At 45.8% G+C, this 23,058-nt stretch overlaps 3 protein-coding genes across 8 annotated transcripts; 1 reads left to right on the top strand and 2 right to left on the bottom strand.

Moving 5' to 3' along the window:
• Nucleotides 1–51: 51 nt before the first annotated feature.
• mysm1 (Myb-like, SWIRM and MPN domains 1) lies at nt 52–4,720 on the bottom strand. The gene is made up of 19 exons (XM_049717391.1): nt 4,593–4,720; nt 4,285–4,348; nt 4,118–4,188; nt 3,932–4,006; nt 3,702–3,789; nt 3,514–3,612; nt 2,748–3,241; nt 2,532–2,662; nt 2,338–2,441; nt 2,112–2,189; nt 1,980–2,050; nt 1,856–1,910; nt 1,721–1,771; nt 1,559–1,633; nt 1,307–1,495; nt 1,105–1,237; nt 873–978; nt 732–789; nt 52–656 (listed from the first exon to the last, which is right to left on the bottom strand). Exons 1-19 carry the CDS (start codon nt 4,646–4,648, stop codon nt 372–374), a joined length of 2,283 nt encoding a protein of 760 aa, XP_049573348.1. The 5' UTR covers nt 4,649–4,720; the 3' UTR covers nt 52–371.
• Nucleotides 4,721–4,852: 132 nt separating this feature from the next.
• suco (SUN domain containing ossification factor) lies at nt 4,853–20,001 on the bottom strand. 5 transcript variants are annotated; one of them, XM_068652118.1, is made up of 23 exons: nt 19,728–20,001; nt 14,391–14,517; nt 13,753–13,836; nt 13,296–13,633; nt 12,912–13,043; nt 12,553–12,736; nt 12,157–12,268; nt 11,927–12,054; nt 11,786–11,853; nt 11,616–11,723; nt 11,307–11,412; nt 10,797–10,817; nt 10,399–10,454; nt 10,221–10,312; nt 10,059–10,124; nt 9,903–9,974; nt 9,120–9,213; nt 7,783–9,036; nt 7,610–7,697; nt 7,432–7,536; nt 7,090–7,357; nt 6,918–6,973; nt 4,853–6,815 (listed from the first exon to the last, which is right to left on the bottom strand). In XM_068652118.1, the coding sequence occupies exons 1-23, from the start codon at nt 19,778–19,780 to the stop codon at nt 6,249–6,251; spliced, it is 4,179 nt and encodes a 1,392-aa protein (XP_068508219.1). In that variant the 5' UTR covers nt 19,781–20,001; the 3' UTR covers nt 4,853–6,248. The 5 variants fall into 5 exon arrangements, with proteins under 5 accessions (XP_068508219.1, XP_049573320.1, XP_049573311.1 ...); XM_049717363.2 differs by having other exon boundaries at nt 4,853–6,812; nt 12,550–12,736; XM_049717354.2 differs by having other exon boundaries at nt 12,550–12,736; nt 19,728–20,000.
• Nucleotides 20,002–20,637: 636 nt separating this feature from the next.
• Nucleotides 20,638–22,982, top strand: tmed5 (transmembrane p24 trafficking protein 5). Of its 2 annotated transcripts, none has more exons than XM_049717458.2 (4): nt 20,638–20,953; nt 21,453–21,550; nt 21,629–21,809; nt 22,346–22,982. In XM_049717458.2, the coding sequence occupies exons 1-4, from the start codon at nt 20,765–20,767 to the stop codon at nt 22,562–22,564; spliced, it is 687 nt and encodes a 228-aa protein (XP_049573415.1). In that variant the 5' UTR covers nt 20,638–20,764; the 3' UTR covers nt 22,565–22,982. The 2 variants fall into 2 exon arrangements, with proteins under 2 accessions (XP_049573415.1, XP_049573416.1); XM_049717459.1 differs by lacking the exon at nt 20,638–20,953 and adding an exon at nt 20,960–21,378.
• The last annotated feature ends 76 nt before the right edge of the window (nt 22,983–23,058 follow it).

Consider the following 23,058-nt stretch of genomic DNA (forward strand, 5'->3'; position numbering starts at 1 on the left):
CTAATGCTATACTACCATCAATACTGATGCTGTAAGAAAAGGAGACAAAAATAACACTTTGCTACATTACTTTATAAAAATATACATTAATAATCTTTTAAGCAGGATACAAGTAAAGCGTTTATGCATCAAAATAAAGTGTAACATTAAAGAACCATGGAAATACACAGTTTATGCATTCAGTGTGGTTTCATATCCACCAGGGGGCAGTATATTTCATGCATATACATGAAATGATGTGGTTACTTGAAACACTTGAATCTCGAGGTACACAAATAAGCAAGTTTTTTCTTCCATAGAGTCTACATATTTGTATGTTTCTATAATGGTGAAAAAGCATACATAAATGTTGGATTCTACATACAATGAGATCAGAGTAAATAGTCGTGTCCAGTAGAGAGCACAGAGCCAAGATGCAGTACATTGTTTGAGTCCGTTTCGTCACCTCCTGAATCCTCCTGGACATCTCCTGAACTCACGGGCACGGGTGAGTTACTTGACGAGTTGCTCTCCTGATGCTCGCCTTGAGTGGGCTCCTGTTGCTGCCGGGCGATGAAGTCAGAAAGGAAGAGAGCGTGGATTTGAGTGAGGAAGGCTTCTCCCGCCTCGTCCTCATCGGGCAGCGGCTCCAAGTACCTGGCCAGCGATGACAGCATCTGAACGTCGGCCAGAAAGAAGTTGAGGGGTGCGAAAATGGTATCATAAGATAAGAGCCATGTGTGTGCCGCTACCTTTTCCAGACAAGTTAGGTGGGAGTCCCTCCGGAAAAACCGCTCCATGTTCACGCTCCTGGAATAAAATGTAAGAATAAAAATAATTCATTGGGCGCTACCTCAGAACAAAATGGTTGACATGGAGTTTGGATTTGTCACCCTGGTGCTTGGGAGTACTTGTGGATGATCCAAAGGGCTCGTCTCAAAGTCTGATCCCAGTCCGGGATGTCTTGTGATGGCAGGAAGTCGAATTTGTAGGGAAGCTCTGTGAAGAAATACAAAATTAAAAGTTTTTTTTCTAAAAGTATCTTTTCTAATAGAACTTTGACTCCTCTCAGGATATTTTCATTTTATTCTTGTTGTTCCTTTAAGTGGAAAATGTACAACGTACTTTGAGGTGTCAGGGGCTCTTGGCTCTCCTTGACCAACAAGCAGGTGGTTTGGGAATGCGGCGAGGGATTGGCCGGGTCATACGGGCTCACAATCATGCCGATAAAAGGAGCGCCTCCGCGGGAGAAATAACTCTAAAAACAAAATACAAATTAACAAACCAGTATTTAAGGATGGGCTGGCCAACTTTTGATTCACACCACCTGGAACTGGTCCTGCGTGTTGATGTCCCGCACAGACGGGTTCGGGTGAAAGGACGGGTGGGAGTGATACCAACCCACCACGCTGAAGCCCAAAGAGGAGAGCACGTCGCAGGCCTGCGTTTGCGACAGAGGGTCCATCTCGCACTGGAGGCCCGTGCTCACGCTGTTGCACGGCTCCGCCGCGCAGATCTGCACGGACGTAGATGATCAGTCAAGACCCACCTGTGGTTAGATTTAATCACGGATTCTGACTTTCAACACTTTCTCCTCCTCGTTGAAAGTTCCTCCGAGCAGACCGATCACCTCGCCTCGAGAGACGTGAGCATGCTGACGGACATTTAAAATAAAAAGGTAATTTGATTAGGAACACGTTTAAAGCCGTAATATAACGCTTTTGTGTGAACGTGTGCTTACCATGTCCATAATCAGCAGCGTCTCAGCACACACGATAACTCGGAATGGTTCCTGAAGAATTCAAACGTTAACATTCAAACTATGCTACACATGAGTCATGATGAGGAATATGTTGTTTAATGAGACTCCACCTACCTGCGCATCTTCTCCAAAGCACCTACATGGAATGAGCTGGAAAGGATCGAAAGACCTAAAACAAGTCACATAAGAGCATTAACAAACGATGGGCGACATTTGGAAATAGGTGTGAAGCACTCACCCTCTGTGTCTGGACACTTTGCAGGCTTTGGTCCGCTCTCTGCGCATGGCCAACTCCTCAGCGCTAAGATGCTAATAACAACACGGTGTAATGAAATGGCGATATGCAATGACGTGTGCGTGAGTTCCATACCTCATATGTTTGTCCCTCCAAGTCTTTGGCGTCGCACCAGTTTCCCCACGTGTCCCTCACACGCCGCTTCCTGGTCCGCTATCAGCGAACAAACAGCCAAGAAATGTGAGTGTGTGTATGTGCTTTCATTTTGAAATTGACACAGTTGCGACACACACAAAAAAAAACAAAGATAACCTAAAATAGCCTTGTGGACCGCAAAGGACTACAAAAATGGCTACCTTACCATACTCTGTAGTCTCTGGGCCAGCTGGTACGCCTCCCGCACATCTTTGCCCTCTTTCTGCTTAGAGCGGTCCGCCACCCGGGGTCGATTATACACCACTTGCTCTTAGAAATCAAAAAATGAATAAAAGATAAAAATGTCAAAACTATTAATAAATAATACAAAGAGGAGGAAATGATGCCGCGGGTTCCTACCACAGTTGAAGTTGATAGCACCGATGAGCTCCAGGTACGTGTGTATCCTCCCGATGCAGTTGACGTCGCCGCAGTTCTTCAAGCCGGGCCGCACCGACGTCTTGTTCAGGTACTTGGGTTTGCTCTTCAGCCTGCCACAGCACCACAATGGTGTTAGCACCCCACATGCTCCTGCTGTGGGCTAACTATTTGAGTGTTTTTGTTTTCTCGCTTCACCACTGGTCCAGGATGTAGTTGCGGATCTTCAGATATCGCTCGGGCGTCTTGGAAGGCCGTCCCTCGAAGAACTCTGGGATGGCTTGCTTCTCCTCCTCGCTGATGCTCCACAAGTCAAGCTCCACTTCCTGTTCCGGTGCTTTAAGCTCTTCTTCCTCCTCCTCCTCCTCCTCCTGATCGTCTTGCGGTTCGTCAACCTCTGCAGCTTCCTCCTCCTCTTCCTCCTCCATCCGCTTGGACACTGTTGACGTTTCAGCTTCGGGTTCTCTTTCATCTGCAGACTCCTCCGAGGGGCCAAGCGAAGGCGCGGGGGGAGGTTCGGGCTGATGCTCGGCCTCACGCTCACCGCCGAGGTCATCGGTGATGTCCACCTCCTCGTCCTCATCTTCATCCAGTTTTTCTATGCGCACCATATTGGTGGTGCTGGGCTGAGCGGGCAGCAAGGGCGGCGCGCTGCCTGTAGAGGGAGCTGCAGCGTCCGTAGCCAGCTTGGCCTGGGGTGGACAAAAAGCAAATAATATGCACAAATAATATGCATTACTTGTTTACATCTTTGGTTTTAAAAATATACAAAACAATATTTAAATATATATTCACAAAATTAAAGTAAAATATAAGACCAAGTAGAAAAATAACCTAATAAAAACACACATTTTAAAATCTATTGGGCTTTATATGAAAAATCATAAAATATTAATGATTTTCTTGAATGAAATTATTTTTATGTTATACCAGTTATTATTTAACACAAAGAAACACGACTCACCTTGTGTTTCAAATACTGTCTGGCGTAGCTTTTGACCTGAAGGACACTGCGGCTGCCCACCAACTTGGCGATTTTGGTCCACCTTCGCCCAAACTGCGTCTAAACACCAGCAAGACCGACGACATACTTGTACAGTACTTAAACAATTTAATAATGATTATTATTATTATTTTTTTTTAAACGCATACCAGCCCCTCTTCAAATAACTTTTTCTCTTGTTTGGACCATCGGGATGACGAGGAAGAGGAGGAGGAAGAGGAGGTCTTGGCATGAGATCTGAATAGAAAGGACAGCAAGGTTCAACATGGCGACAGGAATAGATGGAGGGATAGAAGTCAAATTTAACTAAATATGAAATTGGGCAACCAAGTAAATCTGTTATAGGCTGTCTCTTCCATCTGTTTCTACACGTACTTACTTTTTCCCTTTAGGCTTATCATTGGCATCACTGGGCCAAATATGGTTGGGAATCGCCTGGCCCTTCAGGTAGTATCTAAAAGTCGTTTAAGTCCACAAAGGTCAAACAAAAACTGCCTCAAACGATGCTAAATAAACCAGAGGTGCAGGAATGGTGCGTTTATGGCCATGTAGGAAAAAAGGATACTGCTCCTCCAGTAGCATTCTATGTATTGCTTCTCGGTTTTCATTGCTGATAGAGGTGTCCAACTCCCATGGCTGAACGTAAACACATCAGATGGTCAACATAAGCAGATTTCGAATGCCCGAGAAGAGCAAACTAGTTATTAACGGCGTAATAGCTGGGTTTATTACCAGAATCCCCGCGTTGCTTTTCCATGTTGACTGCTCCTGAACTAACTCTCTTGCATCTTGATCACTGTAATTTGAAAAAAAAAAGAAAAAAAAGGAAGCAGGGTTGACACAAATGGCTAGCATAAATTCCAGAGGGTTAAAATACAGTACTTCAGAAAAGTTAGCTAAAGCTCAGCTAACCTGATCTTTAGCTTCGCTTGTTTAACACAAAATACTCAACCGGGAGACCGGAAATTTGAATGCAAGGCAGCGCGTGAAATAAGAAAGCCGTAATAAGCGAGAAATGACAGAAATAAAAAGGTCATTACCCGATATTAACATCTAACTCGTCTCCCTCAATGTCAACATCCACATCGTCTTCCATCTTGAAGAATGAACGTAAACACGGAGGAAGCACCGGAAGTGACAGCGACCTCCTGTGGCTGGAGTTGCTAGGGCTTTAAACAATTATAGTTAATATTCAAAACACTGTAAATACTACATAAGACACCGCGTTAGTTTTTTTTTTTTCAGGATAATGACCACTTTTGAGCTCATGGAAAACAATTAAAGATGGACAAGGACAAAGTCAAAGACAACAAAAAAAAGGTTTTATTTAGAAATTCACAGTTTCTAATGGCACTACAGTTTTTGTAGTAACTCACTCCCGCTAAAAAAAAAAAAAAAATACTGTGCAGCTTTTCAGAGGAATCACAGAGAACTTGAAAGAGATCAAAAGATGAGAACACTTTGAAAAGTAGAAAAAAAAAAGGAGTCATTAAAAAGTGCACATAGAGGTCATTCAGCAGCCCCTCTGTTTCGCTGTGTTAAGTAGAATCAAAAGTAGTCTCTTGTAACACACGAGAGAAATTGAAGTAATCTCACATGAACATAAAAAGGGGGGTAAAAAGACAACGAGCATGACATGAATAACGTTTCATACAACCCTCTCTGCCTGGGTTTCCCTTTAAAACAAAATACACACTTTCAACAAGGGAACAAAAGGACACACACACGCGCACACAGCATCTTATGATACATTTTAAAAATCCTCTTTCACAGTCGGGAAGATTGTGCAAAAAAAGAAATACATTGGGTGAAGCTATGAGGGTCTTTGTAAAGATAGCCACTCAAGAGCCTATCAGAAAACACTTTTTGTTTGGACTGCATTCCACTAAAAAAAGATTGGATGCCATTGCTTGCAGCAGACACAAAAAAAGAAGGTAAAGTGAATGAGAAGAAAGTGTGAGCTGCTTTTCGACCAATCAGAAAGCAGTTCAGTGAGGTTCAAGGCAATTCGTGTGTGACTGCGACCACTTGGAATAAATGTGAAATATAAATCAAGTTATTTGCTATGTGTCAGTACCAGTGAGCAAATTCATATGCATAAATATCATTTCGCTTTTGTTGTAGTTATTTCCTACTACCGAGACTGGCCAGCCAGTGTGTAAATATAAATAAATAAAACGGCTCTCTTTTGCGTATGTGCGTGCGGCCAGGTTGGCTCGATAACAGAAAAGACAGACGTGTGTAGGAGATTGAGTTTCTGAAAAAGTTAGGAAAGTCATTTTTCTTTTTAAAGAAGTGAAATGTTTCAAAGAAAAAAAAGATGTGTGCTGCTGCTGCAGTAGCTGAAAGATTTAGTGTGAGCGGAGAAATGATCACGTTTGTGTTTTCTTCATCAGGCTGCTGAGGGCAGGAGAGCTGGGAGGCAATCCGTGAACTAAGAGGGTGGTCCCAGGAGTCATGCCATGAAAGATAGGGAAAGAGGACAATAAAAATGAAGGATGTATGATGTAACCGAGTTCTCCCGCACATGCTTTGAATACTTTGTGGATGCTTCAAACGGACTTGTCCTCGCAAACAAACATTTGTGTGTTTTCAACACCAATTACAAGGGGATCGTAAAGGCACGTAACCATTCAAAGGTCTTTAGAAGGGAGTGAACGAGGGAGGGCAAATGTGGTTCTTTGGGATAAAGCGCCTCAGACTTGTCCGCTGACGGCCGTCACCGTGATGGCGCCCATGCCGAGCTCCTTCCTGCGCTTCATGAGCTGCTCCAAGGCGGGCAGTGAGGTCAAGCGGCCCTCCGGGGTCTCCGTCTGCCGCGACTTGCGCCGTTTGGTGGCACGTCTCTCCTGCCGGGATTTGGCAGGGGGGAGGGGGGGCGGCCGGGCGGGCCGGAAGGGCGGCGGCCGGGCGGGCCGGAGGGGCTGCGCCAGGGACAGCTCGGCGCAGGGGAAGACGGGCGAGGGAGGTGGCAGGCGCCCGGCGAACGACTCCTCGGTGAGACAGGACAAGCTGAAGCTGCTGGTCTCTGAGGGGGGCTCCGGGTGCAATGGTGGGTTTTCTTCAGCGGTAGATGGAGCCGGAAGAGGAAGAGGAGGGGATGGTGGCGGGAGTCGGGGGGGAAGCAGAAGGGTCGGCAGGGGAGGGGGAAGGCATGGGTGGAAGTCGTTGCATTTGATGTCGCCGTTGGTGAGCGGGGCCGAAGGATCCGACGGCTTCAGGGTTTCGACTTTGTCCAAAGATTTGCTTTTGCATCGTTTCTTCTGATAGAAGAGGGGGGGGAAAGTAGGAGGAAACAACATTGCAGATTTTCATTATACCCTATTATAAGAGGATAAAAGGAAGAAAAAAAAAATCCAATTTACCTTTTTCTCTGGAGAAAACCTTAGAGGCTCTACAATGTACAAGTCCTCTGGGCCAACTGAAGAAAAAAAAAAAACATCCATGTCAAGCGGCCATAAGCTCAAACACACACAGGACACAAAATGAACAGCAGGGGGCGTCACATGAATCCAATGTGATTCATCGGCTGTTTACCATCTGTCGAAGACAGGTGGAAGGACTTTGAGCGCACAAGTGGACACATCACCCTGCGCGTGAGGCTCATGTCATCGTAGGAGGAGAAGCATCTCTTTGGACTGGGGTAGTGCTGGCTCTTGGGCAACGCCACGGTGGTGGTGGTGGCGGAGGCGGTGTCCGGCCGGGGGGCGGCGCAGGAGCTGCGGCAGCATTGCAGGCACAGGAGCAGGCCCAGGGACACGCACACGGCCAGAGAGGCCACCAGGTAGCTCTGACGGTCAGATACCTGCGCAAAGTTCAAGTCAGATATGTTCAAGAAGTTATGTGCAATTGCAGATTCCAAACATGACAAGTTTGGACCTCTTTCTGAAGCTGTCGAACTGTAGCGGTAAGATTAAGCATCAGTTTGGTGATGTTCTCCAGCTGACTCTGCAGAACCTGAATGGAGTCTTGCTGTTTCTGGTCCTGAGGAGCGAAGCAAAGCACACCGAGATGATTTGATAGCTCCAGCACCACGGATTGGTTCATTCACACCCACCTGCTCCTCAGCCATGCGCGAGGTGTTCTGCAGCTTGATGACTGTCTTGTTGAAGGCCCTCTGCATCTCCTCCATCTGTTTGCGGTACCTTCAGTAGCAGAGAAGGGTTATCTCCATGCGGTTGGTTATCACAATCTTAGTCCCGGACAAAAAAAAAAAAAAAAAAAGTGTACCTCTGACTCAGCTCCTCCAGGTATCTGCCAGACAGACTCATGTTCATCTCCAGAGCTTTGATCCTGTTGTTGAGTCGCATGAAGACGCTCTCCTTCTGGCTGGAGCCGTGGACCGGTGCCCCGTTCGATGTCACGCCGGTGCTGCCCGTCACGCCGGCGCCGTTCTGGTTGTTGTAGTCCCCGCTGTTCTGCAGCTCGGCGTAGAAGTCTGTGGCCGCCCGCTGCGCGCTACCGTTTAACAGGTCGTCCTCTGCCGGTTCCGCCGCCCGATGAAGTTCTCCTCCCTGAGGGTCACTGTGCTCCTCCGGAGGGGTGTTTGTTTTCTGTTGGTCAATTTTCTGCAGGTCGCTAACAGCGTCAGGGTTCGTTAAGGGGGGGTTTGTCGGCTGATCCGTGGGAGGGGGGACGAGGTCTTCGGGGCGTGACGCAGTGGGAAGGTCCTGTTCCTTCGGAGTGGGGAGGGCAGCATCCGGGGCGTCTGTTTCTGGGGTGGAAAGCTGGGGCGGGACGCTCACCACCAAGGTGGGTGGCGTGATGCTCGGTTGCTGCGTGTTGACCACCGGGACGGCCTGGAGCGGCGGCGTGGTGACGGGGTTCAGGGCAGCGTCTTTAATGGGAGGCAGCAGCAGGTCCTGGTGGGTGGGAGTCAGGGAAGCGTGGATGTCCGAGAAGCCGTGCGTGTCGAGCGTGGACGTTCTGCTGGGCTCCAGGTGGAAGTCGGGCAGAGGAGTGTGCGCATGGGGGAGCAAGGGGGGTGTGAGTCGGGACTCGCTCTCATTTTGAGTTGTGAGAGGCGCCTGGGGCTCTGGTGTTTTTTCCGTGAGGGGGAGGGGTTCCTGTGAAGGTGCGGGTAAGGGCGCGGGGATCTTCGGAGGCGTGAAGTCTTTTACGAGGGAGGCGCGAGTCTGGGCGTGAAGTTTGCGGAGTCGCTCCTTGGCTAATACGGCGGAGCACCAGCGTTGGAGCAGCTCCGGGAGTGTGGCCAGGCAGGACAGCGAGGACACAGACAAAAAAGGACAGTACGCCAAGCTCTCCCTCGTCGCTGCCACCTCCTCATCTTCACTTTTCTCTTCGTCCTCCTCCTCCAGCAGGGTGACTGTGGACTGTCGAGGCTCTTCGTCGTCTTCCTCCTCCACAAGAGTGACAATCTGTCTGTCTGCGGGAGGAGATTCGAGGGATGAGGGCGACGTCGAAGACACACTGGCGTCTTCGTGGGCCGTGGGCTCTTTTGGAAACCCGTCGACGGGTTTCTCTCTGGGGGATGGACAGGAAACCAAAGTTATACAGAAGGTTTCCACACAAACAGTGGCTGCCGTGTTTGTTCACAAAGGCCTTACTCAGCAGAGGTTTGAGGGATTTCCATCGGCGTAGCAGGCACAACCTCCTCTCCGCTCTCCTCTTTGTTGGTCAGCACTTCTTCTGTTAGGTTACCTGTGATTGGACAAACGGGCATTAGACAGCTGTCAAAGTTGCTTTTGTAGCTAAAAGCTTGCGGAACTTATGGAGGACAGAAACCTCCCGCTGCCAACTTGGCTCACATGCCCATGTTTGGGAAGGCCGGAGGATAGAACTGGTCAGATCCAGTTGGAACTGATCTTGCTTTCCACAAAGACTAAAAAAGCCAGCGGCAGCAAATAAGAGCTCAAATTCGTGACACACACACAATAAGACAAATATGAACATTTTTAAAACTTTCTCCTCTATTTATATGACCGGTCGCCTGCCATCTGCCGCTTTTTTCATTTCCCTCAAGAACACCAATGGGCAAAAGAAAAAAAAAAAAAATTCTGTGAGCAGACTGACTCACTTGATGTTTCAATATGCACTAATGAATCACTCAGACAAGTCAAGGCCTCATCCCTTTTTAAATGCATTCAAATTAAATCCCACCAAACCCCTTTCAACGCTCAGAAGAATTATTTTCATAGAAAAAGCAAGCATGACTCGACTGTCACGTACTTTCCAGTGTAGAACTAAGAGCTGTAACGAATTTGGCCTTTCCTTTAGTGACATCACCAGAGAGCAAATCACGGGGTTCCCATGTGACTTCAGCGTAACTAGTGTTAGCAAAATGGAAGACCCAAGCTGGTATTTTTAAAAAAATATATATATATGCATACCTTGGCCCTCCAGCTCAGGTTTTCCACCCAGAACGTTAGCAGCAATGTTGTTGACCATGTTAAGGATGGCATCTGAAAGTCAACACGCAAAGTGGTTAAGTTAGCTTTTTTTTTTCTCAAGTTTCGACACAGTGCAACGCTTTTTTGCGTACGTACTCGTTGCGGAGCCAAGTAGGTTTTTAGCCGCCTTGTCCTCTGATGGTTGATAGCCGGGCGGATAATCTGAGCAGACACACAAATGTCACACACCTCCGACAACAAGAACAGGCTGCAATGAGTGGACAGTTAATTAGGTACACCTCGCGCCTGGTTATTTACCGTAATCTTCATCGGGGTACTCGAGCCTTTCAGATGGATACTGAGAATCTGCTATCTCCTCGTATTCCTCCACCATGCTGGTGCCAAACACCCTATGCAAAAACAAAAATAAAACGCAGAATAAAAGAAGGCTAAGGGGCCATCGTTACGACACGAGAGATGACGCAATCTTTCTTACCTGAAGAGACTGAGGGGACAGAAGTGTTCGGAGCCAAAGTGGGAAAGCAGCTCGACCTGCGGAATGACAAAAAATAAAGGTGAGGAATGATATAGCGACTCTCCGAACACTGCATACGCAACTCACAATGAGTTTGGGGTCTTTGAGTGAAATATCAGGATGAACCTAAATTGAACTGGAGCAAAAAAGTAGACATCAGGTCATCTGACAAATCTGATTTTTAGCTTCATACTGACATTTCACCCAATTTGTGTTACTTAGCATTCACATGCATTTGTGGCAGGTGTTTTTTTTTTTTTTTTTACTCCCACCCCCCCACGCACCCAGGCTCACCAGTTAAGACACTTATTATCAATGCCAGTTAAAGACAGCCAGCGAGAGAAAGAAAGAATGCTAACCTTGATGTACTTGATGAACATCTGAGGCCAGACAGCAAGACAAGAAAACAAGAAAATGAGTTCAATTAAAAAAAAAAAAAAGAAAAAAGAAAAAAAAAAGTTGCAAGCATTTTCTACAAGTTTCAGAGAGACACACATAAAAGGTGGATCCAATATTCCGGAAGGGTCCACTTGACACGGATAGACAGTTTCTAACAAGCGTTTAAGCGGAAACAGAAGGATTTTTGAGTCAATCGGTGACACGGGCAGTGGCGGTGGGTAGCGCATCTGACCTTTAGCTCAAAGCCACTGTGACGGGCGGCCATTAAAGACTCACATTTCTCCATTCACTTGTTCCTGGGATGGCGTCAGGCACTCTCACTACGAGCTCAAATTACCGTCAAGTCATCCCTTGAGCCTACAACCATGAATGCTACCAAAACATAACCACGAAAAGACCCCCCCCATCGCCGCTCCCCTAGAGCGGTGTGTACTTTCACTGAAAAAGGGGAGGAGCCAAAAGGGAAATACCTTCACATATTTTGCGTAAAGCTGTTCATCCAGTGGAAAGCTCTGCACGATACGCTCGTCGCGGGCGTGGAAGGTCCCCAGCTTCACCCACTTGTTGGTAGGGTACCTAAAAAAAAAAAAAAAAAAACACAGCAGGGCCAAACGTGAGTCCTCGAGAAATCAGCCGCGTGCCAAAGCTGGTGCGAAATTCCTCGCGGGTTGAGATATGACACAAGGGCGGCCCTGGCATGCCATAATTTATGATGGCAAATAAATCTTGAAGGTTCGATGCCGCAGTTCTGTTCCTAAAGTGGATCGAACAATTTTTACCTGTCGCTAAGGGAGACGAGGAAATCTTTAGGCGTTGACGAGAAGAGTTCAAAGTTGGCGATGTCCAGTTGCTTGACTTGAATGGGCTCACAGAGCTCGATCACAAACCTGCAAAGCGTAAGAAGTGTAAGGGAAAGAAAAAAAAAAAGGGAGCGGTGGTGTGAACTTACCAGATTTTGTTGCTGCAGGGATTCAGCATGTAAAGATCCATATTCTCCTTGAGAATAGCCGACGTGCTCTGGAAGATGATTTAACGACTAAAGCAAGTTTGCACATGTTGGGAATGGATTTTTTTTTTTTTCTTGACCAACCTTGGCCTCATTGTTCGCAGAGAGTATCTTCGCGCCGCACTCCACCGAGGCGTAGTTATTCTTGAAGTTTTTCTGGACCTTCTTCACCGGTTGGGCAATGCCGCTAGCGGCCGTGTGGAGATTTTGACCTGCGTAGAGGGCGGGACAGAAATAGAACATGAAAGCTAGAAAGCTAGCAGCAGGAAATCCTTTCGTGAGCTGCAACAGTTGGAATAGTCCAAGTGACTTACTTTTCTCCTTCTCCACCTCCATGACTTTTTTCTTCCACTCATCAAAGGTTGGGATGTCATCTTTGCTGGGAACCGAAGGATCCGATTCCCTGCCAGTACCGGCGTCTCCCCCCTGAATTATACATGGGAGTTATTTTTAAAAAATATACAGAGATGTGTCCTTGTAAGATGAACTTAATGTGAATTAAGATTTTATTTAGGATTTTTTTTTATAAAAGATTTGATAGTCACATAATTTTGACTTTTGTGAAAATACAACATTTTCTGTTCTTGCAAAATGTTTGACTTAATCTTTAAAAAAAATACACAAGACTTTATTCTTGAAAAAGTCCAACTTATTACAAAAATTCATTATCTTAAATATCTGATTCCGAATTTTAAAATGTGATGGACCTGCTGCTGGTGCAAGGAGGCATTGTTGTCCTGCTGCACCTCGGGCCGTCTCTTCTCCTGCTGTTTGCGTTCGTCCTCCTGTTGCTTTTCCACTTGGCCCGAAGCGGACTCACCCACCACCACCACCACCGTTTCAGCACCGGCATCCTGGCTGTGGTCTGACCCCCCGTCCTCTTCGGAAGCCTCCCTAGATAAAAAATGAAGGAAGACACACAGAGTAAGCAGATGACGACGAAATTAAACGGCGGGAACAAAAAGAAGACCGATAAAGGCCAGCGGAGAGTTGCTCGATCATGCGCCATCATTACCTGCGATTTCGAGGGACAGGAGGGGCAAACATGGGGAGGGGGGAGCAGACTCACCTGAGGAGGGGGCTGCCAAAAGGGGAGTTTTCACAGGTTGCCAGTTCGGGCGGGGTGACCCCATTCGAGCGCTCAGCAAAGACAAAGCTGTCTGCTGGGGGCTCGTCACCGGCACTGGCAACCCGCGCTGCACTACGGGAAAGAAAGGACATGGCGTTTACCACATGTCCTCACGCTGGGGACGGGAGCCAGACAGGAAAATGAAGCATACGAGGGGCTGTTGGGCGGCGCTCAAAATGATCGGCCTGATGCTTCTAAGACGAGAGGTTGAGTACTAAAAAATGGCTCAAGAGCTTCCTGGATGGTTTCGGTCATTTTTGAGCTTGGCCAGCTCACCTTTGGTTTGCGATCCTAATGAATGGAAACTAAATGAACGCCTCTTACCCTGTGATAGCGGGACCAGCACTCTGTGAGGTAGGCGAGTCATCTGCTTCATCTGCAGGTCGGTCCGAGTCCGGGTGCAGATGTTCGGCAACCTCGTCGCTGAGGATTTCGGCGGGGGGATCGCTGGGCACGGAGTCCTGTGCTGGAATTAGCTCTGGGGAGCTGGAGAGCGTGTCACCCTCCTGGTCTCGGATCTGGACCTGCGCGTCTCTTTCCAAGTCGGCCTCAATAGAGGGTTCTGACAAAAGTTCTGGCTCAGGAGCAGCAAGTAGGGGGTCCGATTCTGGATCTGAATTTGTGACTTCCTCCTCTTGCTCAACTATTTGTGGATTCACAGTCTGTCAAAGACAACAAGAAGTAAGATGTTTTTTTTTCTTCTGAACTTCAAGCAGCCCGAACAAAAGCAAAAAGAAACAAAACAAAAAATGTGCCAAGCCTCGGTATTGTATTACCGTACCTGTTCTTGACGTACATGGTGTGCTACTCTCTCGGGCTCTACTCCCATATCGTCAGAAGTGCGTGTCCTCCATTCTTCCACCTCCTACAAAAGACAATACATTAAAAAAAAAAACGTGGTTGATTGATTTTAAAAGCCAGTGATCCATTAACAGGCCTCCTGTCATGCATTGATTAAATGATTATTTCTGCCGTGACAAATCTTTAACCCGACGTCACAAACGTGTGTAACAAGCTCCTTTTTGCACAAAGACAAATGAGCCACATTTATTTCGCAACCACATTCATGTATGCGCAAGGCGTTTTGACCTGAACTTTAACCCCTGAAGAATGGAGTTTAACTAGTGACTTGACTTCAGCAATATTTCTCTCCCCTCTGCAGTATGAGACACTAGCAATGACAACGTGGAAGCACCAGATAATCTTTCTTTCTTCAAGATAATCAGCTGTAAAATAAGCGAGATAAGTTGAAATCAGTCCTATCTGCTCCGAGGACTTGGCCCTCTAGGAGTCCACATATGGGCCCAGTCCGTAATCCTGCACCACCATCTGGGTGCATTGTGTACTCTCCAGTCTACTAATATCAAATGTTGACACAATTCCCGCCACATTCCAAGTGTCCAGAAAACAGGAACGGACCGGGAGTTGCACGGAGTCCTGCTCCTGCTTAGGGTCATCGGGGTTGCCGCTGTCGTCCTCGTCCCCAACCGGCCCACTTGGGTCAGACGAGCTGTGCTCTGAACAATAGGCATGATGAGAGGGGTACCTGAAACATACAAAATGATGAATTAGTAAGAGAGCAAGAGCATACACGTGAATTTTTTTTTCTGTGTGTGTGTGTGATGTGTTAATAATAGCTTTCTGACATTCACTTGTCAAAATACACAAAGGAGGAATAATTATAGCACACTTGCCAGTAAGTGCGAGTTGACTTCTGGCTCCATTTTTCTTTTAAAGACATTTGACAAGCTTGGAACACCGAGTAGTTTGAAAATCTAGAACAGATAAAGCCTGTGTGCTAGCAAGTGGCTACCCGCCCAAGTGGAAAGAAATTACATAACCATCATGAAGAACATATAGTACATGAGTAAATAGCAAGTGTGGGATAATATAGGCCGCGGCGCGGGCTAAGTTTAAGTTGTCTGCTTTAAAGGATCGTGTGTGAGATGAATGTCTCCTGTGCCCTTTTGGTCCGCGGGCATGACATTTTGCTTATGTAAGAGCTTGCCTGGATACAAAATAAATTCTCAAAAGAGGAGATTTCATTCAAGGCCACTGAAGCTAGGTTTCAAACAATTATGTTCAACGTCTCCAAAAGTGCTAGTCTTCTTTTTTTTTTTTTGGACCTGAGCGAACTAAAAAAATAATTATTCCGGATCTTGCTGATAAGTATCACTTGGTTAAATACTGGAGTGCCACAAATTGCATCACACAATATTTTTTTAGCAAACATCCTTCAGTCAACAATCCTCGACAAACTTTGGGCTGTGGCGAGCTTAATCCTCTCGGCTCCTGTAAAACGATTCAATAAAAAGCCGCAGATCCTCATTCATAAAAATCATTCGACAAAGAGATTAAATGATGAGTCGGCGGGCTCAGCTTTTATGGCCCACCTAGACGGAAGGGGGCAAAAGGTATCCTAAAGAGGGAAATGACTGGATTTACAACATTCCTGGTGAATGAAAAGAAAAAGGATGAAAAGGGGAGGGGGGGTAGCGTGACCTACTTTTTGGGCACCAGTGGTTACGCAACATAGGGAGAAGGAAATTGCATCCCAACAACACGGCACCACGGAGGAATTGTTTGCGACACGCAAAAAAAGCAAGAACAAGAATGACTCCTTCGTCACGTTTTTGTTTTTTTTCTTCTGCAATCGTTTAATTAGCTCAAATTACAGTAGTTTCCCCAAGAGGTGAATATTGCTTCCCCTCTGATCCTTCTCAAATGTGGGCCAAGCGTGGCATCAAAAACCGCTCAAGAAATCGCCGGGAGCTTTAATTCCTATTGGTGTTGGGGGCCGATTTAGCGGATAAGCCCATTAAAACGTCAGTGGTGTGCTGCCGAAGTTGACTGGTGACTAAGCAGAAAGAAAACAACAGGATGAAGATAGTTCCAAAGCGTGGCAACAGCTGCCATGACATGCTTCGAGCCTTTCTCGGCCATCACAAGTGTTCCGAGGTGTTCCGATCATGCTGACTCAGGACAAGCGTTGCCCTCTGGGCCTTGCAGGAAAAGGAACTGGGATGCGTCAGAAGATGACGCCGCTGTAGCTCAGGTTGGAATGCGGGCTGAGATGCCCCGTGGGTCGGAAGCTGCTTAAGAATTACATTCAACCCAAGAGGAGGCGGGGGAAGTAAATTTAAAAAATCTAGTCATTGCTTGAGCAGAAGTAGGCCAGTGGATTCGACCAGATGAGATGAAGTTTGCATGCGTGCTCAAATTCTTGGTCAGCGCTGTGAAACAACAGTTTGCCATCTGATCCCTCCGTAATCCCGCTCCACTGGCGTATCCTCGGGACAGCCGGCCCGGGGGAAACATATTGCGGAAAACACCTGTCAATAAAACCAAAATGGCCGCTCTACCTTTTAAGCAACCTAGCCAGAAGGATAAATGTTTGCAGAAATAACTCCCTGGTTCCCTTCATGGAAATGTCATGACATGCATTTCTGGAATGACTATACAAATGATGTCAATCTGAATCACAACAATTTATCTGGCAGATTTTATCCTTATCAAAAACACTTTGCTTATCAAGTGATTGGCACGAACTCCAGCGCCAGTCCAGACTTTAAAACTACACACATGACCTGTTTGACAATTTTTTTTTTTTTATACAGGACCACACCACAGCTTAAAAAACACATTAAAAAAAAAAAGAAAAAAATGTACACTGGAGTGTGTAAACAGAAACACTTCTAGGAATTATTGACACAACCTGAACGTCAAAAGCTCCAAATAAGGTTCTGGAGCGTCTGCTGTGGGAAATCCAGGAGGTGCTCATGTGGTTTAATGCAATGTGATGGGAAGAACCACTTTGCCGGTGGGGGTGGGTGAGAGGGAGCGTGCTAGTGGGTTTGGCGGGGGGGGGGGGGGGGACCTCATGAACCTTTTACTACTGTACATTGTGTACTTGTCGCACACTGGCATGGTGAAACACGCACTGCCCATTTGCAGTCCAATAATCTCCAAAAACAAAATTTGCGTGTGTAAATGACATCATCTAATTAGAGTTTTTACACCCATATTATTTACAGACGTCTTAAGCGAATTACACATCAGGTAAATGCGGCACAGCATCGAATGGAGGACTATTTTCGGGAACGACAGTTAATCTGATTAACAAGACATCGATACGGTGATCATTTGCTACAGAGTGGGAAGGACCAACATTTCTACTGTGGAAGGAGATCATGTGAAGATTGCTGGCGGGACTGCCGGGCTATACGATTTCCTGCATAAGAAGCCGTGCGGGTTTTGGGACACAATGTCCTCATGCAGCGCTACGGACAGGGCCTCTTTGTGATAATGACCCTCGGCTGGGGGCGTGGAAAGAAAGACGCTCGCGCTTGGCTCGCTCGCTGCAAACAAGTCGGCGGGGAAGTCGGCGCTTGCAGCGAAAGGTAAATAATGAAAAGTCAGCAAAAGAGGGGGAAGGGGAGGCAGAGCATGTTCTGGAAAGTGATGCAAGCAGCAAGCAGGATGATTTCAAAGATTGTCTCAAAAACTTTTGAGAAATTATTAAAAAGCCTATTTTATTTTAGGCTAATAAAAGTCATTCAGCGCGTTGTATTTTCATTCGCGGTAGCAGCACTTCATCATCAAGTCGCCGGATTTACCCATCCGTCCATTTTCTCATACTGCTTAATGTTGCCTGACCTCTTCTTCCCACAAAATAAATAACAGGTTAGCTTGTGACGCAAACCACCTCGTAATCCTCCGGATCAACAGCCGTGCACCTACGCAAGTGACGAGTTTCCGTCAACAGCAGGCAAGCTCGTTCTCTTATAATTTTGTTTGTTCGCTGACAATGGGCAAATACAACTTAGTCCTTGGTGCCTGGGGAGCTATGTGCAGCCTACAGAGCTTAGCTGTCTCCATGGCCGGTGGGCAGGAACAATCGAGTGCCAGTCCGGTTCAGCCTCCACATGCACGGAACTGGATCAGGCCGGCTTGCCACATCCAGACAACTGATAACACGTCAAGGCAAAAATGACACAGTGCATGCTGCGGCTGCAATCAATTACAATGTGACTCTTGAAAATGTAAATAATCTCAAGTACACCTAACAGCCAATAACCAGTGCCAGTATTCAAGATCAAATTGAATTCAAATAATGACATGCAGTAATTCTAAACATATCAATTTTCTTTCTAGTATACATGATTTGCCAGCATGTCTAATCGCTGCAGTGGAGTGCCAACTACTGGCAAGGAGGACTTACACGGTCAGATTTTCATAGCACATAAAAGCCCTGATGTTAACATTCTTTGCAGAGGTCTTCGCCAGAGCTAATATTCCCCCCCCAACCCAGTCAGCATCTCTCCAAGGCAGCCCCCACCACATGACAGATAACACTCAAACTTTTCTTCTTTCAGCGCCGTTCACTTTCAGTGTCTAATTAAAACGCGTCGTTACTGAGCGCTTTGGAGACACGCCACCTACAATTTTGACAGTGTTGACAGATGATGTTGTTGTTTTAATGAGCCTGCTAAAGAAAAAAAAATAATGACACCAATAAAAATTCTTCACGTGGTCCTTCCTGGTTGAACAAATGCGCCGTGTGAGTGTGCAGAAATTAGCTGTGGCAGACAGAAAAATGGTCTACTCTAAGTATAAGCTTTTACTATTTGGGGTAAAACACCAGTAATGACAAATCTATCCAGAAAGATCAACCTTCACGTCTTAACATTCTTGTGGCGACGCAGCACATTAGTGAACCAAAATGCTGACATCACGCTGTATCCTCAGGGACGTGCGAGAGTCGGCACGGGGGAGCGAGAGGCCAGCAATAGTGCGCTTTTGCATCTGTAATGTCGTTTACGTGACGCCGCATGCTCATTAGCTGGCAAGTACGACTGGGGGGCAGAGCTCCACCTACAAACTGTCCTCAAGGAGTCCTATGTTGAATTAAAAAGGCGTGAACAAACATGAGGACTCCAGGAAACGATTACAATAACAGGTTGAATCTGTTTGTTGGGGATTACCAGAATTTGTTTCGCTAAATAAAGAACAGAAAAAGAAACCAAGTCGGAATACTCATCAATTAACCATTTTCTTTTTCCCCTCATTTGGGTCATCTAAACTGGAGCTTATTTCATCTGATGATGTAGGGGGGCAGGGTCCACCCTGGACTGATTGTCAGCCAATCATGGACAGACAAGCATTCACATACCTGGACAAGATGTCAAACTATTGACTGTATGGAAATGTAAATACTTTTGACGATTTGCAAATACACAAAGATATTCAAACGATCATCAAGCACCCTGCTAACATGACGTCCTTGGGTCCCTTGAAATGCGCTATATAAATGTAATAATGTTAAAAGATTTGGTTATAGCATAAGTCACGCATATTTACCAGTATCTTTTCTAAAATTGATCATTAGCAGCCACCGTACAGGTGACACAAGCTAGCTTACCAGCCATCAAACGACGGTTGCTAAGCTAGCTGACGAAATAACACCATTTAAAAAAAGAACACACAAATATAAACGTTCTCATTCCACTTTATCGACTAAAAAGATAAAAGCTACAACAATTACGCTTCTTTTGTATACATGTTGTTGAGCGAATTTCCGTCACTTTTGAATTCGACGACGTTAGCCATCTACGTTGGTGGCAGATGGAATAACGTACGACAACGCTAAGACGTGATGCCCCACGACTCCTTAAGAAGAAAGAAAAATAAGCCAACTAAAATTTCAGTCTTACCGGACCCCAACGTTGAAGTAATGGAAGCGGAAATGTGTCTTACCAGCACAGGAGAGCTACGATGAGGCACACCACCAGAACACGCAGCCTCTTCATTATCTTCCCACAGGGAGCAACATCCTCGCTCTTTGGAGCGTCTTTCGAATATCTCAGCTAATTAACACCAATTAGGCCACTGAATCGTTAGCTGTGTTTAAAGTTTCAAAATGGCAAAAGCAGCTGTCTCTTAATGGCGCGAGAGTTTAACTTTAATGTGTGCTAAATCCCATTGTGCGTTCTGGACTGCTGTTGAGGGCTTGTTCGCCGAATTCAACCCCGCCCTTATCAGGGAAAGTAACCAATCGCCGTAGAGATAGTGATTCGCCAGCCAATCGGGGGAGACCATGCTACAACTGTGGAAACAGCACCGCCCACTGGACTGAGGTGGACACTGTGGACAAGACGCGTCATCTTTTACCTTGATAACAAATTGATGAGTTACATGTTGCAACAAAGATGCAACATGCAAACGTTACAAATGTAAACTTTGTTCTATTTTTTTTCCTGTTTGGGTAAACGCAGTGCGTGTGCGTTAAGTACATACACACACGCATATCTATATGACGTCGTTTTCACAGTGTTTATATTTTATTAAACCCTGTCATTTTGGAGGAACTACACTTAAAATATACCGAGTAAAAACAAGATTGTCGAAAACGTTTACACGTAATCATTTCATTCTCTCAAAAATACAGTCTTATCCATAATCATGTTTACGCATGTACATTCAAAAACAACATTTCCCAAAATGCATTTCGAAACAGGTGTCCAAAAAATTGCCTTGGATAAAACCGGCTAAATTAGACCGATAAATACAATACTATTATTATCCAATTTCGCTCAATCAAATACACGAAAACGACTGATGTTGTTTTTATAAAATAAAAATAAAAACAAATTTGAAAAGTCAGGCGGGGTCCTGAGATGTCGCGTGTGCTCGGGGCTCAACTCGAGTTGAAGTTTCTCTTTTTTCCCCCTCTGGGGTAAACACCGAAAGAAGACTGCATCACTAGCATTACTTAAAGCTCTTCTTAGTCGATTATGGCCACGGTGCGGCTGTTAACTTATGTGGTGTCGGTGTTACTTGTCGTGGTGTTTGAGAGGTTCTCGGCGCTGGCCGCCTTCTCGCAGTCCCTGGACAGTGACTTCACGTTCACTCTGCCCGCCGGTCGCAAGGAATGTTTCTACCAGACTATGAAGAAAGACGCCTCGTTGGAAATAGAATATCAGGTTGGGAATATTCAAATATTCAATTGGATTACAAGTGAAATAAGTTCAATCTAGTCATGGAAACTAAGGTTCTGCTAGCCTTATGAGGTGTCATGTGGTGTCCACTGTCATGGTGGTTTTTGCGAGCCATAATTTTAGAACAAAAGTAGGTCTGGGGTGGAAGGAAGGAGATACGGAATGATCCACAATTAAAAGGGAGGTCAAGGAGATAAAGGCCTGAGTTGGAAACGAGGTAAGGAAGGCTGTTTAAGAAGGAGAGAAAGAAGGAAGGCAAAAAGTAGGTTTCAGTGAGAAAGAGAATACATGACAAAAACATCTCAAAACTTTGGGAAGTAGGAAAGACAGAAGATAGGAAGGAAAATATGCCAGGGGGGAAAAACATGAAGCCATTGCAGGAAGGATATAAAATAAACAGCAGGCCCCAGGTAAGAAAAGAAGTATGGCAAGAAAAAAAAAGGGAAGAAAAAATGCCCACTTTTGAACTTCATGTCAATCGTAGGTATTGGATGGCGCAGGCTTGGACGTGGATTTCTACATCTCCTCTCCCGCTGGTCAGATTCTTTACAGCGACCATCACAAGTCAGACGGAATGCACACGTAAGTTCAAGCGGCCATATTAGGTTTTGTTAAGAAATTTAAACAAAAGAGACAAACATAACCGGTTTCCTCCCTCAGCGTGGAGACAGAAGATGGCGACTACATGTTCTGCTTCGACAACACCTTCAGCAGCGTTTCGGAAAAGCTGGTCTTCTTTGAGCTCATCCTGGACAACATGGATGGCGACGATGAGCCTGAAGATTGGAAGGAGTACGTGCACGGCACTGACGTGTTAGATATGAAGCTGGAGGATATTATGGTGAGTTGGCAAAACATCATTTGGGATTTTTAAAAAGTCATTATTATTGTGTAGTTTTTGGAGACCACTGCGGGTGGACTTTGTACCGTGGTGTTATTTGCCACATTGGGTGCAAAGTGACCCAACTGGTAAACTCTATTTGATGTCAGACTGGTGTTGTGAACTTTCACCTATTAGCTGTTTGGGGCCAGGCCAATTGTTTAAGCCATGACAGCGAGCTCCACCCTGGTGAATTGTGTCAAAGAGCACACAGGCTGAGTGACGGGAAATGTGTCTTCCAGCTGGCTTTTTATTTTTAGCCCAACATGCTTTAAAGGAGACATAGTTATGTCCAAGTTTTAAACAGTTTTAATTTTCTTCAAAGTTCCACAGGGATCAATACCCCTCCCCCTTTACTTCTAATAGTAAGTGCAAAGAGCCTTGGCTTCTATTTGATAGCACAGAGCCTGGATTCAAAATATTTGATAGCTCCAGTCATGTACCTATTCCAGCTTGAAGGATGAGACATATTTACCCGATATTCACATCTGACCCAGGACACCATCAACAGCGTGAAGTCGCGGCTAGGCAAGAGCTCGCAGATCCAGACGATGCTGCGCGCCTTCGAAGCCCGCGACCGCAACCTGCAGGAGAGCAACTACGACCGGGTCAACTTTTGGTCGCTGGTCAACCTGGCGGTCATGATGCTGGTGTCGGGCGTGCAGGTCTACTTGGTGCGCTCGCTCTTCGAGGACAAGAGGAAGATTTGCACGTAATAAACTTCATAAAGGGGAGGGGCGGGCCTGCAAAGGAAGAAAAAAATAATCACTGTTTGGGACATTTCAGAAACGCAACAAATGAGCCACGGATATTTTCTGCTCTTCAGTCCACTGGAATTGAATTGAGTTTTATTTGTCTACATCATTGCTGTAAGTTTATTTTACTAATCAGACTCACTTTTTATCCTTAGGGGGTCTTAGCCTAACTTTTGTCATACATACCATCAACATTTATCTAGCTGTCAATCTTCATTTTAGAAAAACAGTATTTCAGAAATATTTTTTTTCCAGCTCACACTTCCGTCCAGTGTTACGTTTGAGTGATTTTCTTAAGGCGTATAATCCACCGCAGAGTGTGTTGATCTGTTTTACTAACTGACTGTTACAATGAGAAATAAAGATTTATATATCGTGATTACTGAGCAGAACTTGTCTCAAGTTCAGACGTTGAAATATTTATTCATTTACTTGTAAATGTGTAAATTAAAAGT

The sequence above is a fragment of the Syngnathus scovelli genome, chromosome 10 (genome assembly GCF_024217435.2).
Source record: "Syngnathus scovelli strain Florida chromosome 10, RoL_Ssco_1.2, whole genome shotgun sequence".
NCBI classification, from domain to species: domain Eukaryota; kingdom Metazoa; phylum Chordata; class Actinopteri; order Syngnathiformes; family Syngnathidae; genus Syngnathus; species Syngnathus scovelli.